At 38.1% G+C, this 16832-nt stretch overlaps 1 protein-coding gene across 1 annotated transcript in view; it reads left to right on the forward strand.

Annotated features, from left to right (window-relative positions):
• Nucleotides 1-16832, forward strand: part of LOC150087189 (uncharacterized) — a 94508-nt gene that overhangs the window by 59894 nt on the left and 17782 nt on the right. The window contains exon 2 of the mRNA XM_090372404.1: nucleotides 14712-14954. Coding sequence (XP_090228530.1) covers nucleotides 14712-14954 — 243 coding nt within the window. The remainder of the gene's footprint in view (nucleotides 1-14711; nucleotides 14955-16832) is intronic.

A 16832-nucleotide genomic window follows, 5' to 3' on the forward strand; every position in this document is an offset into this window, starting at 1 on the left:
CTACCCAACTGCCTCTTAAACTGGTTGCTTTGTATGAAAATTTAAGAAAATTACTAACTACCAGGTATCCTAACTGATCCTACAATACCCTAAGTGTAGTATCACACAGTTGATAAGTTACTCTGTTACTACTACTCATACAGCACCTTGCATTTGTCAATGTTAAACCTCAACTGCCATTTATCAGCCCATCGACACAATTTTCCTAGATCTTATTGCAGTAGCTCACCCTGATTACTGTGGTTAACCATCCTGTCAACCTTTGTATCATCTACAAACTTAGACATTAAGCCTGATATACCTTCATCAGTATCATTGATGAATACACAAAACAACAATGGGTCCAGCACTTAACCCTGGCGAACTCAAGTGTCCGAATTCATTTGAAAGCATAATGTATATACTACCGATCCAAATGATTTTTTATCCCCAAGAGTAGTCTCCATGAACAGAAAATAGTTCTGCTGTAAATAACGAACTTCGATTACCACGAATCGCTACTACGCATCAAGCTACTTGAAAATGAATGGCGGTTCTCTGAACCAATGTTTTATTTAAAAGAACTGTCACCTCTTTTACAGCTATTTCGGTGGTAAACTACCCACCTCACTAGTAAGAATGTATACTGGTTGATTAAAAAACATGTTAAAGAACGAATTAAGTAGATAGTTGGAAGCAGAGGTATAATGAGAGTGGGAGTAATCTACAGGCCAGGTAATTATGAAGATTATGATGACAGCCTCTACATGCAAATGAAATGGGCAAGTAAACGTAAATGTCTTATTATGGATGATTTTAATTTGCCTCTAATTGAGTGGAGCAAATAGGAAGGAAACTCCACATGGGGGATTAAATTTTTAAATCAACTAGATGATTGCTATTTGTATCAATATGTCAGGTAAAGTACTAGGGAAAACAATACTCTAGACCTCATCATCTAGACCTCATCATCAATAGGGCTGACAGTACAGGAACCAGTACCAGGAAGTGGTGGTGGTGGTCGATGTAGTAGCAATCTACAGTGGACGATGAAGAGAAAGGTGGCAGTAGTTAAAGGCAAAGGAATGGGTTATAACTTCAGGAAAGCAAATTACGACGGCATAAGGTGCTATATGGCCTCTATTAACTGGGTAGATATCTCACAGAGAGTGAATACAATTGAACTGTGGTATACCTTTAAAACATTAATCACAGAAGCCTTGAATGCGTATATACCATTAAAAAATACTCCACGAGGAGGATTCAAAATTGGATGAATAATGAAGTTACCAGATTACTTGAGCAGAAAAAAAACAGCATAGAAAAGTTACAGAGCAATAAAATGAAGCGTATAACACTACAAATTGATCTGTAATAGTGCCACAGAAAAGGTTAGGCTGGAAAAGGCAGATTATGAGAAATCGCTGGCAAAGGGAGCAAAGAGGGGGGGATAAAAATTCTTCACGTATACAAATGCAAAGAAGAGAAGAACAAACTAGATCGGACCCTTATGTAATGGACGTGGGATAGTATTAGATATCTCAGCTCAAGTTGCAGATAAACTCAACAGTTACTTTGCATCGATATTTACAGAAGAAAAACCCTTCACATGAGAAATTCTGGGAGTTAAGTTGAAAAAAATGTAATTAATGATGTTGAAATTTCACACGTTTATTTAATGAAAAATCTTTCTAACCTATAGGCCAGTAAGGCTCCTGGGGTTGATGGCATTTACCCTATAATCTTAAGGGAGATGGCAAGTGAGTGCACTAAACCATTGAGGCTAATTATGCGAGCATCACTGGACTCAGGAGTGATTCCGTTGGATCGGAAAAGTGACAATGTGTCTCCAATACATAAGGGCGGTTCTAAGAGTGAAGTGGGAAATTACTGGCCGGTTAGTTTAACTTCAGTAGTAGGGAAAATCATGAAGACAATGATCAAAGTTGGAATTCAGGATCATTTAGATAGAAGTGGAATTATGTTTAACTAATCTGGTTAGCTATTTTGACGGGGTCACTCAAGAGCTGGACTTAGGGAATAATTTCGACATAGTTTATTTGGATTTCAGCAAAGCATTTGACTCAGACTCAAATGAGTGGTTACTTTATAAGCTGGAACAGGTTGGAATCACAGGAAAAATCCTTAGATGGATAGCTGGATGGCTTCAGGACAGGAGGCAGAGGGCTGTGATAAATGGTTATTCCACAGATTGGATTGATGTAATAAGTGGGGTACCCCAAGGATCAGTACTAGGACCACTGTTGTTTTTTATTTTTATAAATTACATCGATGAAGAGATAGAGGGCGTGAGGTCTAAATTTGCAGATGATGTAAAGATTGGTAGCGTAGTTGATGATCGCTGGCAACCAGAGCTTCTTCAGAATGGCCTAGATAGATTTCAGGGATGGTCAAAAAAAATGGCAGCTCTGCTTTAATCCAGCAAAGTGTAAGGTATTACACGTGGGGAACAGTAACCCCAAAATAACTTATACACTTGGCCGTAGTTGAACTAAAGCCTTGACCTCCTTATCTCGAATTGCTAGTAGAGATAGGGACATCATAATCCCGTTATATATGGCTATTGTTAGACAACACTTGGAATATTTCAGGTATGGAGATCGCACCTAAAGAAAGACACTGTGCTTCTTGAAAGGGTCCAAAGACTGGTAACTCGCCTGGTGAGATCTGCAAAAAGGCGTCCATATGAGGAAAGACTTCGAATATGTGGGTTGCAGAGCTTGGAAACTAGGTACCTTAGAGGAGACTTGATTGAGGATTGAGGTGTTTAAGACTCTGAGAGGCATAAGCAAAATGAATGAGGACGAAATTTTCACGGTTATAAATGATTATAGAAGAAGTGGCCATAATTTCAAGTTACGGGGAGAGATGTTTAGATTGGATTGCAGGAAGTTTTATTTTAGCCAGCGAATTATAAATTACTGGAATAAATTGCCTACATTGGTGGTAGAGGCTGACAGTTTGGGGAAATTCAAAGGTCAGGTGGATAATTACCTACGGGAGGAGGAGGGAAACGCTTAGGTTGACCATTTCCTTTTCTCTTATTTATTAATTATTATTATTTTTTTTATTTTCTTCTTATTATTGTTATTTTATCCTTATCATTTTATTTTATTTATTTTTTGTTATTTTATTATTATTGTTATTTTATTATTTTTATTTTTTTTGGCTCGTGCAGCATATGCCATAGGCGTCCTTGCACCATGTGGCTTTTGCTAATACTAATACTAACATATTGGCGATAGATGACAACTTCCGATCCAAGGAATCTCTCTCCTGAATCCAGTGATGCCCTCATAATTAACTTTCTTAAGGCCCAATAATTAACCTTTTTGAATAATGTGCAAACATATTAGGAACAAAATCCAAACTAATTGCTATAGTCTTGGATCACCAAGAAATGGGAGAATCCACTTTAGAGAAACTCTTCAAAATGGCCGTGACTACCACCGGTTTACATATTCTTGACTTCTGATTCATAGAGTATATTATAGGCAACAATTTATTTGACTTTGAACACACACACACCGTATATGGGAAAATAAACAGGCGTTATGTAGAAATATTTAGAATAAATTCTAAATTTTAGTTTACTAACAGATTTGAAATTAAAATTATTCCTCGGCATAATGCAGTATCGTATAAATCCTCCATTGCCCGGATGCATTTCATTTCAACAAACGACCAGGTGGAATACTTCTCATGTTTTAGAAAACCTTATCGGGTAGTTATAAAAAATTTTAGATTACTTAACTATGACATGCCTTAGATGGAAGATTGTTTTTCTTTTATATTCTTAAAACTCGTCAGACTTGATTGGCAATCTTCATTCAACTGTTTTCATTAAAAAAAATCGAACTGACAAAAATGGAAGAGCTGTTACTATATTAAGTTCTCACAAAGAAAGATTATCAATCCTTGTGCATGTCCTCATCATTTCATTCAAAAAACACAACCTCTGCTCTAAACAATAGTTCTCAAAGTGTGGTCAGCTGACCACCAGTTGTCAGTAGCCTGGTCCAAAGCAATTAGCGATACGCAGCGCTTGAGCTTTTTTTTTTTCTCTTCTGTCCTTATTCCAGTGGGGGTGGGATCTCCATCTAAATCATTATGGTGTTAATCTCACAAATGCCTTATTTCCTTTTTTGTGAACAGAAATCACTTAAGAGAGAATTTATTCATCTTTTCCACGTAGCAACTTTTTATGAAAGGGAAATAAGAAAATATCGAGGACGCTGAAGATTTCACAATCCCTGCACGGATTACAGCCGCGTCTTCTGTTATTTTAATACGTATTTTCTAACTAGCTAAGTTTTCAGAAGAGAGGGATGTTGCCATCGATTGCATAACATCGGGAGTGTACAGAAATCAAATGATAAACGAGCGTAGCAGAAATAACTGAGTGTTCGTAATAGGCTAAATTTATGTGAATGATATTAGCGCAAATATGGCAGTGCTGAAGGAAACGATGACGATTAAGACCCAAAGTGTCCTTCGTCCTTCGTAAATTATGATTCCAATTTAAGCAATTCTAGGAAACAGACTGATATGAACATTTATTATTGAATATAACTACAAAATTTATTTTCTTTTAAATGCACGTCGCATTACCATTATGAAATAATAATAATAATAAAATATCAAATAAGATATTAAGCCAGTATTATACGACGTGTATGTAACTTATACGGGTGGGGTCCTGAACTCCGCTGTGCTCTCTGATAATACAAGCTTTGTAAAAGGGCCAGAACACTGTGTGTGTGTGTGTGTGCTACTTGTTTAGGAAGCAGCAATCACCAGTGGAACAACATCCAGGTCCACGCCACGTGGAGGCGAGTCTGTAATTGCAAAACTATGGATGCAAGCAATCCGTATCACTATGGGCCAATCAATGGTACCAGCCTTACTTCCAGCATTAATCCCGAGTTCGGTCTATACACCTTCGTCTCGAGGGAATGTTTTTCGAAAACATACTCGTGAGATATCCGGTCTCTTTCGGCTTATGTTTAATCTTAGGAGATCCAGATATATTCAAAGAATGGAAGAAGTCTTTCTTTTAATGGAACATGCTCTACTTTATAACGAATTACCTCAGTGTTGCACTACTTCAATTTAAACTAAAATCTCTTTTAGAAAATAGAGAAAAATTTTCTGTCAGTGGTAAACTTTTTTTATCCCGTGAAATTATCAACTTGAGTAATTGATTATTCTTCTGCTACTTCAAACAGAACCTTCCTATACCATCACGAAAGCGCTGCTTGAAGTATTACAAGCAGCAACTCTTTTGCAAGAAACAAAGCTCCAAATAGAAAATTTACTCTTATATGAAATAGTGCAATACCATCGCAACTGATGAAGAAAGTACACCGTATTCAAATAAACACTTTCTTTCTATGACAATGATGTGCTGTTTATTTGAAAAACTGAAAAATTCTAAGAGAGCTTCTGTCGAATATGAAGAGATAAGGGCGATCCATTTGGCGAAAAATGAACTATTCCATTCTGGTTATTTCTGCTTGCTCAATTGTTGTACAGTTTATTTACTTGTGTCAAGCAACATGAATATAGCATTAGAAGAGGCATACGATGCAAGAAAGCAAGTTTATACAGCATCAGCCAAAAAAAAAAAAAAAAAAAAAAGCCTTCCCATTCCATTTCACCGATCCATTCGCTCCAAAAGTTTGTCTAGTTCTTCCTTGAATTTATTTAAGCTATCAACTTAGACAACAACAACAGTTGAAATTTGTTCCAGCAATCAACCACCTGCTGGCCGCAAATTTCTGCACATGCAACGGTGCTTCCTCAATTTGAATTTATGCCCCCTCCGGTGCCTAATCTGAGCAAGAAGAAGAATCCCACCAGCATTGAGCTTGCTGAAACCATTCAAAACCTTATACACCTCAATCAGATCACCTCGCAGGTGCCTAATCTCCAGACGCTGCAGAACTTAAGCCTTTCTTGGTAAGAGCACCCCTTTGTTCCTCTCACCAATTTCGATGCCCTTCTCTGTACTCGTTCCAGCAACTCTACACCCTTCCCAAAATGAGGCTTCCAGACCTGTATACAGTACTCAAGATGTGTGGCCTGACCATTGCCTTATACAAGGAGATAATCACCTCTTTATCCATGCTAGCAAAATTCCGATAAATCATTGACAATACCCCATGACCTACTCTGGCAGCCTGTCTGCACTGTCAGAGAACTTTATATCTGACTGCACAATTACCCCCAGGTCTCTTTCATTCTCCAGTACCCTGAAGGTGGTACACCCTGTTGGTACATTTCTTTGGGCTTACTGCTACCCATATGCAGTACTTTGCATTTGTCGATGTTAAACTTCAGTTACCATCTCTCAGCCCATCTGCTAAATTTTTCCAGATCCTGTTTCAGTAGAGTATTATCATTACTATCATTAACAACCCTGCCAACTTTCGTATCGTCAGAAAACTTGGACATTAAGCCTGATATACCGTCATCGATATCATTGATAAATACAGTAAACAACGGGCCCAACACCGAACTCTGGGTAACTACGCTAATACCATTAGTTCACGAAGAGCAGTGTCCACTGAATACCACTCCTCTCTGTCTTCTCCCACGCAACCATCTCCCTTTATCCATAGCAGCACATTGCCTTTAATGCCATACCTACAGTTTTGTTAAAATAAATAAATAAATAAAAAGAAACAAATTTCTGAAAATGGAGGCAAAAATGGTTCCATTGAAACAGTTGGGAGGAAGATGGTTAAGAGTTATAAGTTATATCCATTCGATTGCTTGTTCGCGGAAAAACAATTTCTTGGGCAATATTTCTTACATACTATATATTCTGAAGTAGTGACAAATTACACTAACTCCTACGGGATTCAAATTGAAACTGATCTCATTCAGGAAATAAAGAAGCGTGTAAAAAAACATACGAATTCTAATTTTTGATGACAGGCAGGCGGTATGCAGATCCATTCCACCTTCAGTACATCCGAACTTTCACTCCATCCCAAAGTGGGATTATGGTCGGAATTCTGGGAAGGTCAACGAAACTTTTCCTCCTCCCTGTCTTCAGGCTAAGTCACTACAGGCTGTGGTATTGTTATTTGTTTTTTTTTTTTTTTTTAGGAGCATTAGCAACTAAGGCCATATTGCTCCGGGGATATGCAGTGGTCATTCCCTGACCTTTCCGCTTCCTCCGTATTTGGTGGGCACGGGCTCGAACCCCGGTCTAATCAAGAAGCATGTGATACGCACTACTGCTCCTTCCCACCTGGCTACGGAGGCGCCCACCCTGAAATAGAAAATGGTCCTCACCAAACCACTACTCACAGTTTAAGAAGAGCGGAATGGTCTAGAATGTCAATGTAATGCGTGGCATTCATTGTTACAGGAACGACGAGCAATGGACTAAGTCCGAACCATGACAAATGACCGTACACGGGCGGGAGCACCTATGTTAAATTTCACTGTTGGGATGATACACTTCTAAATAACGTTTTCCGAGTACCAGCTGAACTCAAACACAGAATTAGATGGGAAAACCATATGTCGTAATTCGTCATTCCATAAAACATGTTTTAAACGTTCCACCAACCAATTACGGTAGGTTCTGCACCAGGAAGTCGACGCTGTAAATAGGTTCTGTGATGCTGGTGTGGGTGCTGCAGTGCTTCCTGAAAATCTTGTGCTATGCAGCTCCCTACGTACCTGAACTCCCGTTTTCACAGATTTCGATGAATGGTGATTGCATCGGCCACGGCTAATCTACAGCGCTGCAATTTTGTTCCAATTACACGAACAGATTGAGTATTAATATTCCCACGGTGATTGCCTCCACCCAACTACAGTATTTCATTGATCTTTACTTCTAGCGTGAACTTAGTTATTCTAACATTTATATAAATGCAATCATATCTATACGATTCATCTGAATATGATCTGAATGAATTCGTCTGAATACGGAGAAATGGGAACTAAATTAACTAGTTTATATTTGAACTAGCGAATAACTGGTTTAAATTTGAATTGGTGAACAACTGGTTTACAAAGTTCATTCATCTCAAATCTCAGGCGCGTAAGATGACTTTTTTTGAGTAGAGTGCAAATGAAGCCTGAGTAAGTAGTTAGTGAACAAATGGCTAAGCAGTCGATAACCACACCCTAAAGTTCATGGATGGACTGAACGTACCAATTTATTTATTGTTTATTAGCGTTAATGTATCGTGTTTCTGAATTTGTTTTCTTAATGAGGAAGGGAGCGTCATACCTCTGTTGAAAATTAAATAACTCCAGCTCCGTTTCAACTAATTTCTCTTATCATCATCTACATTTGAACCCAACCTTTTCCGAACAGCTAGCGACTGCTTAATCTCGACTAGTAAGATTAACCCGTCATTAATGCCTACTGACTAAAATCGAACCTTAGGTTAGGCGTATTTTAAGCGGCAAAGCAACGAAGGCTACGAGGCGCCACTTTATTGTGTCTGCAATTTCATGTATTTTTCAGTCAGTTTGCTGGACAAGAAAGTTGTTTCGGGAGAAAAACCCCATACAACGCTCGCTTGAACCCTGCAATTGCGATGACCGCCGCAAATCAAAATTGACAATGTCACCATCAAATTTGTAAACCAACTTAAGTACCTAGGCGTAGTCCTGGACAACAACCTCACATTCCAGCCGCACCTAAAGTATATAAGAAAAAAAATCAAGAGCTATTCTGCGCTGGTAGCCAGAGTTACTAGGAAAGATTGGGGACTCAAAAAAAGAACCCTAACGCTATATTACAAGACAACGTTCCTCCCAGCAATTACTTACGCCTCAGCAATTTGGTTCCCAAAAACGGCATTGGCAGTGAATAGAAGAATCCTGGACATAATCCAAAGGACCATGTTATTAACTACGACACGTGCATATAGCACAGTTAGTAACCCAGCACTGCAGGTACTCGCTGGAGTGCTTCCTTTGGACCTGGATGCCGTTCGCACAGGTCTGCTATACTTGCTGTCCATGGGAGTGGCGGCCAAACATCTGAACAATACAACTGACCCAGCGAACAACCTAAAAACAGAGAAAACTATACTACAGACCCACCTGCTAACCTTATGGCAGAGAAGATGGACGGAGACTACCAAGGACGAAATAACCAGGAGATATTTACCAGACCTCCGGACAATTTACCCAAAATAGCCGGCCTGGAACTTCCCAGGGTACCATATATACTAACATATACTAACCCCTGGCTTGTAGCCGTGAAGGGTAGTGTGTACGGCATGTGCGTTATGTATGCAATAAAGAATTCTTCTTCATATGACATCTCTAATAACAGGACATGGACCCTACAATGAGAAGCTGTACGGATTCGCACTGAGGACAACAACTGTACGTGCGGGGAGACAGAAACCTGGAATCATATAGTCTACGAGTGCCCACAATAAGAAGACCTCAGAGGGACACTTATAACAAAACTAAGATACCTAGCAAAAGGATTGGAATCCTTTTGCTGGTATCTTATTTTGCACAAGACCTTAATCAGGAGAAGGACTTTAATCACCATCTATAACGACTGACATCAAAGTACCACTATTGAGACACCAGCCAGGGCAATGCAAGGGCTTAAACTAAAGATAAGGGACACAAGCACAAGGATGGGGCTTGCCCCATGAGTGAAGAAACTTGAAAACAGAAATGCAGCAGTAGCTGATATGGCGATCTGAAGAGGGCACTCTAACCCCCTTCACCTTTATCCCGCATCCCCTCCCCTCCTCGCCACCCCATATCTTCTACTCTGGTGGGGCAGGGACATGCCCCACTGAAAACTGGGGATACCTACTCTATTGGCCCCATATTTCTGCCTTTCTTCCCCCAGCCTTCTGCCTCTCCTCCCTCTCTACCTACACGCTAGCGAAAGCCCTACACACCAAAAACTTAACATGTCTAAATTATCTTAACTTGGCCTAGCAAAACCAAGCGATTCTACTCCTACGTCAACTCGTCTTTTTTTTTTTTTAGGTCCTATCCACCTAAATCTCAGGAATTTAAGCGGCAGGACCTGCCAGAGTGAAACTAAGGCTACTGGGTTCCTGGTCTGCCTCCACGAGGCGTAAGTGAGGCAACATTGGGCCTCAGCAGGGGCCCAGCGGCTAAATGACCAGATGAACAACGGTACACGACACTACACATGAACAACTCCCACACACTTTTAAATTTCTGGCATTTCCCAGAGAACTGGCTCACCCACAATGAAAGCAACGTGAAGATGGGGGAAACCCCTGGTGCCGTATGACAACTACACACTTTACACAACGCTCGCTTAAGATTCTTAAGATTGACTAACTTAGCCATATCGGGAAAAAAAAAAAAAAAAAAAAAAACCATAAAAATTCCTCCCGTCATTGACTGGATTTGAACTCAACTCCTTTCCATCCAGTGTGGGAAGACTGTGATTATAACCACTGTGGTGCAGCGGGGGCAGATATCGCTTTAAAAGCCAAGGAAAGCATTGAACGGAATTAAACCATATATCCGTGATGATAAAATGTAGCCATGGAAATAAAACAAAAGAAAACGCTACTCAGACAGAGGCGAGTGTCGCAACTTAGAATGCAATTGAAATCGGACCACAACAGAAGATTACATCATGCCATGGCATACTTCTACAGCTATCTCCAAGGTGCGAATAATTCTGATTTGTCCGAATTAAACACTTATAACAACCTAAATCAATCCAATTGATTCTCCTCTGTAAAATACAGAAAAGATATTTTACTATCATTTAAATATCTCATGATGAGGAGCCGTTCAAACCGATTGCATGTTACGATTTTTTTTATGGTTACCCCAAAACATGAAAGATACTGAAACCTATAATGTTTAGTATTGCACATGGACTGGAGTTGAGGAGACAGAAGTTACTTGCTGATGTTGGACTTCAATGGTAATAAATTGTAATGCAGTATTTAGGAATTTTGCAGTTGTACAGTGAATGGATGTTGACTAGTTCGGGAACGTCTTCGGTTTGGTTTGGAAATTAGAGATTGGGAAAGAGTCTGTTAATCTGGAAGTGCAATATACATGGAAATAATCTGCAGAAAAGTCATGTAACCGAAAGTGAGATTGTTAGTGAAGAATTAATAATTAATCTGCTGCACCATTTTAGAGACAGTCTAGGGACATAAGAGATGCTCTGGTGGACATCATCCAAGAAGTGGGAACGATATTCCATGTCATAACTTTTTTGTGTGATTTATACAGAGTCAAGAGGAAAACAGTATCACAAGCAATATTTGTGATATTGCTTCTGCTGGTATTTAGTTACGCCAAGAAAATTAGACACATCCGGGTTTTCCCTCATTAACATAATCTAGAAATGTAAACGTTCTTGAAGATGGGCATGAAAGCAACTAAAGTTTTTTCTTTTCTTTTTGAGAAATAAAACATGATGGGTTTTGTACGGATTAAATTTAAGTTTTCTTCACCTCAATAGAGAATTACGTGGAAATGGTCATTTAAGGACTTGATGGAGTATGTTCGAGAAATTGAAACTGTTCTTTAGCGCAGGCTTAGTCGAATTGGAAAGTGATAGAAAGTAGTGGGTTATCATGGGCGTGACTACGGACAGAAAATCGAAATAAAAGAGTTTTAAAATAAGTTACAAAACACGAGAGGAAGTAGGAAACCACATACCCAGATTAATTAGCAAGAGTTAGAGTAAAACGTAAGATGTTAACAAATAAAGCTCATCATACATAAAAATCATCATTTGGTGATGATGAGCTTAATACTAACTTAACAGACTGCGCACTGACCTTGAAATAGGCATTTCATAAAGTGCGTGTTTGAAACAAGAGGTTTGAATAAGGTTTTACAGGGTGGTAACACAAGAATCAGAAGACTCATCAATATGCAACAGAGATGGAAGTGTGAATGGACAGAATTTGCATCTAACAACTTTGGCAGAGACTCGAAGACTAGACTGCCATTTTGGTTAGAAGCAAGTTCCCACTCTTAATTTAATTTTAGAAAAGCAATAACAATGTGTATAGCATTTCGGTAATTATATATTTCGAACCCAAGTCCTCCATGGTACTAACATGGAGAATTGGTACCAGTTTTTACCTTTCGTCGACTTTTAAAAAGATTTTGGGTTCGATTCTCTACATAGACTTTATTATCATGAGCTATACGTAGCCGATGAGAAGAGATGATGGATGTGAGTATATTCCTCCAGAACAGATCCGAACCAAACTAGAAATTGAGCAGTTTATAGACACAATATATTGCTCAGCTCAGCTCAGCATCTTCTTTAATCTTATAATATCAAAGTAAAAAATGAACTTCAACGATTATTAAAGGGAACAGTTAGCTGTAAAATTTATTTCCCACTTCAAAATTAAACCGATATAAATTTCTAGCCTTCTCATGCTTATCGCACTTCATTAATAAGTGCTTAGACTGTCACTTCTCTATCATCTGTTGTCCCACATGAATTCGCTCAAAAATGTCACACACTGATAATGCACATTTAACTTATCTTATTCAGTACATCTGCTGTTTCCGATTTCTTTAAACAACACTTTGTCACTCTCGATAAGAACCCCCGTCATAAAGATAGAGATAACCACATTATATGTAACTATTAGCATTTTAAAACCCTTCTGCTGGTCGAAATACTCTCTTTCAGAATCAAACGACGAAGGGTAACCCCCAAAAGCCATGAGATCAACGTCGTCATGGCTCTTTTTGCTAGCAGGTAAGCTTCTGTTACTCGTAGGTTGGTTAAAAACCCCTTAAGATATGAAGAATATACCTCCAATTCAATCGAATAACAGGGTCATATTCGCATGTCTAATGACCCTATGCATATTTTATTAATTTCTTCTGTTCGAACAGCGATGTCTCTTAGATTATTTCTTCTTATATATTCAAAGATTTGTTAAGAGCTGCTCTCTAGTCTTATTCAGATTCTCTCAAGAAAATTAACTTTCCTTTTGTTGTACCATTTTCACAAGTTGCAAGGCAATTCCACTGAAACATTACCTTGCAACTTGTGAAAGATTTCAGGATGGTTCACTTTTCCATTATCATTTCGGACTTGTCCTTAGTGTTCAGATTAAAATATATTTATTGTTTTAAATTTTATGTTTTTATCTAGCTCTTTTAGTTCCTATGCTAAAAATTTAGCTCTTGATTTTATCTCGTTCAGCTTTTAATAACAATAACATCAAAAACTACTTTTGCTGAAAAGTTCGCACTCTGCCCACTATCGCGTTTAACCCAGTGGCTATGACCGTGTGACTATTTTAGTCCAAATGGAGGAAGTTTAATAGGCTATTCTCCCCTCTGGCTGAATTAGGCGAAGAATATGGTTTGATTCTCAATTTCTAATCCTGAAAAGAGGCAATCCGACCAAAGATTCATGGGCACGGTATACTGACGCCAGTTAGCGTTAGCTGATCTAACGCTTATTCTCAACTACCCAGCAATAAATCGGGTCAGTTTAGAAATTTTGATCACCGTGCTATAAGGTGCACGATTCTTTGTCTTGCATGAAAAGCTACCACTGATAAATAGCACAACCACTTTGATTTTCCAAAATGTTCTAATATTCCACTGACATCAAGTGTTGCCTCACATGTAGCAAAGAGCTCCATCGATCCCCATTGAAATATCCTATAGACCGTGACACCATTCGCTTTAGCTTGTTTGGACCTTGAAATAGGTATTTCAAAAGGTACCTATTTCAAGCAAGAAGTTTGAATAAAATTTTCCAGTGTTCTAAACTATTCTAATGTAATTTTGTGTCAAAAAGGCCAAAGCACTACTTGATGTCACAGTAGCCTATTAAATAATCTTTCCAATCCTAATGGACCTCTCAACAGCTATGCGAGACCAACCCACCTTCCATTTTGTTGCCCTTTTCAAAGTCCATTATATCGCAACACTTACTGATGGTTACTGCACTCCATTCTGTATAATGTGGCCAGGGGTGTCTGCTAATGAATGCATCCTAGATCTCGATATTTTACAACAATAATATAGTGGTTATTCACAGCAAAAGGGACTGTGTAACACAAATCGGTGAATATATATATAAACAGCTGGACCGTCCTGATAAAAGTGACAATGAAGGGAGAGAATTGGTCATGACCTAGAAAATTGTTTCTCTTCCATCGTAAAACATTCCATCTTTGCAATCTAAAAATAACCAATGTTACTTCAATTTTCTTCATGATCATATTTCCACTAGAATTCATCTAACCTCTCATATCTTTCATGCACCACAAACTAGTGGAATTTACTGAATCCGATGTGCAAGAACCACTTATTAGTTTGTCCAAGTTAAATATGAAAAAAATCAAGCTTAAAGGCCAACTTTCTTTCTTGAATATTGCTAGCTGTTATACATCGTTCGATCTTTCCTTTACCTCTTTTTTTTATCCATTGAATGCTTATTACTACGTTTTGAATAATTTCTCTATCTCCGAACTTTTTACAATACTTCTATAAGAATGTAACTACTAAGGCTTAACACTTAAATAAAATTGATGGATTACCATTAAAATGAAATGAGTTTAACTCAAACATATATTAACATGATTCGAAAGTTATTTAGGATTCAAACTAAGATAATGCTTCGCTTTACGTATTCTTTCCTTTTATTTAATTCCTACCACACAGATGGAAACATGAACTAGAGTATCAAGAGACTATTTTCTTTTCAGTTTTACTTCTGATCTTAATAGTTCAGTGCAAACATCAACACTCTAATGAGAAAAAGGACTCTTCAGAAGAAAAAAATGATTCGTACAAGGAACCCCATAAAGATGACTGTAGCAGCTTCTACATTGTAAAAGGCAAATCGAAGACTCTTCAGAAATGTCCTGAGGGCCAGCTGTATGACACCAAGAAAAAAACCTGCAGAGACAGGCTGTTGGTCGATTGTGGAAAGCGCAAGGACCCTTACGGTAAGGTTTTGCAATAGATACCCATTTTATCCAAATACAACGAGCATTTTTCAGAAAACATTTCATTAAAAAACAGTGAACTTACACAAGGAGCTGTACTTTGGAACATCACCCTGATTTGTGAAATCAGGACATTCTAACGCCTTAGTTCAGAGGTCTCATTACTATTCACTACGCCCTCGGAATTAAGGCGATGGAATGTCACTAACTGAATCACATTTTCAGCAGATTTAGTATTTATACATCTTGTAACGACTCATATGTGCCAATTGAAGTACTTGTCTTTCAGAAGGTCATCAAAAGAGGTGGAAATTTTTTTTTCTTAATTAGTAGGACAAAATATAACAGGGATAACATTCTTAGAGAAAACTATAAGAAGCATGAACTAAAAAAGGTGGAATGCCATCAAAAGAACTGGGTCTAGAATTGGGTTTAGAAGACCCCAGTTCTTTAGACTCGGGTCTCCTAAATTCTTATAAATAAAATAAATTTTCTGTTTATACTCCGGGACGACCAAATAGTCAGAGGAGTTCACAATATAGACAGAATACAAGAAACAACACCGTATTCAGTAGTCACGGGCTTGAATCCCGGTCACTCAAGGCACGTGTACTTATGCACCCGCGCGCCTGACCACTAGGCTACGGCGGCCTTTATGTTGGACACCCTTCAAGATGTACGTCAGCATTGTCTAGTTTTATCAGGATACTTAAATTTCAAAAGTATAAGTTATCCTTGTTAGTTCACACCAAATATGCAAAACACGGATTCTCCAAGTGAAGTCACAAGGGATTTATAACATTATTAACAGTGAAGTTGTAGGGGGGGGTCCTTTTTTGTTGTTTTTTGTTTTGATTTTGACTTCCACCCTACTGAGGTCTTAAACCCACCCCACATTTCGCAAATCTAACTGCAATTCACAGAAAATTCTAGGTTCTAAGGTGTGTAAAGCGGGTGTTAGCAGAACATTAAAAGACACATTTATTTACACAAAATTTACAAATTTTTAATGGATATTATACACATAAAATATACGTAGAATAGTATTTACATAAAACACAAATAATTACATACAAACATACCAATCTCCATATATTTCAACCATACTACAGTACAATGCACTATCTCTCTCTCATCAACTATTCTCAATTTACAAATTAATAACATCAGTTTGAACCAGATGTATTTTACTTAATATGAATCCTCGATGATTACTCAATCATTCTCTGCCGTTACCAATTTTTATCACTTACATCAGTAAATTCATTTCAACTCTTATTACTTTGTTAGATCTCTTAGCTTTTAACCCATGAAATTTATTACAACTGGTATCCTCTTACTTCAGTAATATTTACTTAAAATCAATCATTCTACCTTAATTACTTTCTAGTTATCATCTTAGTCATCCCTCCTTACTCTTGAGGTTTTTCTATAAATAAAATTTCTTTCTCTTTACACCTCATCTGATATGTTATCTTGTGTTTGCACCTAGCCTAATTTAACGATACTGGTTAACATATCCTTACAGTACTAACCCTATGAATATAATTTCTTTACTAATTCTTTTATACTATTACTATCTTTTTTTATTACCCCTGTACCACCCTTATATTATATCATAATCATTTAACATTCATAACAAATTATCTCAACCTTAGTAACTAACTTGCCTAATACAATAGAAGGCGCCTCCGTAGCCAGGTGGGAAGGAGCAGCAGTGCGTAGCCCACGCTTCTTGATTAGACCGGGGTTCGAGCCCATCACCACCAAATACGGAGGATGCGGAAAGGTCAGGGAATGACCACCGCATATCCCGGAGCAATATGGCTTTAATTGCTAATGCTCCTACAAAATAATAATACAATAGGAATGGTCCTT

Source organism: Mastigoproctus giganteus, chromosome 4 (assembly GCF_048544385.1).
Source record: "Mastigoproctus giganteus isolate SK-2022 chromosome 4, ASM4854438v1, whole genome shotgun sequence".
Lineage (NCBI taxonomy): Eukaryota > Metazoa > Arthropoda > Arachnida > Uropygi > Thelyphonidae > Mastigoproctus > Mastigoproctus giganteus.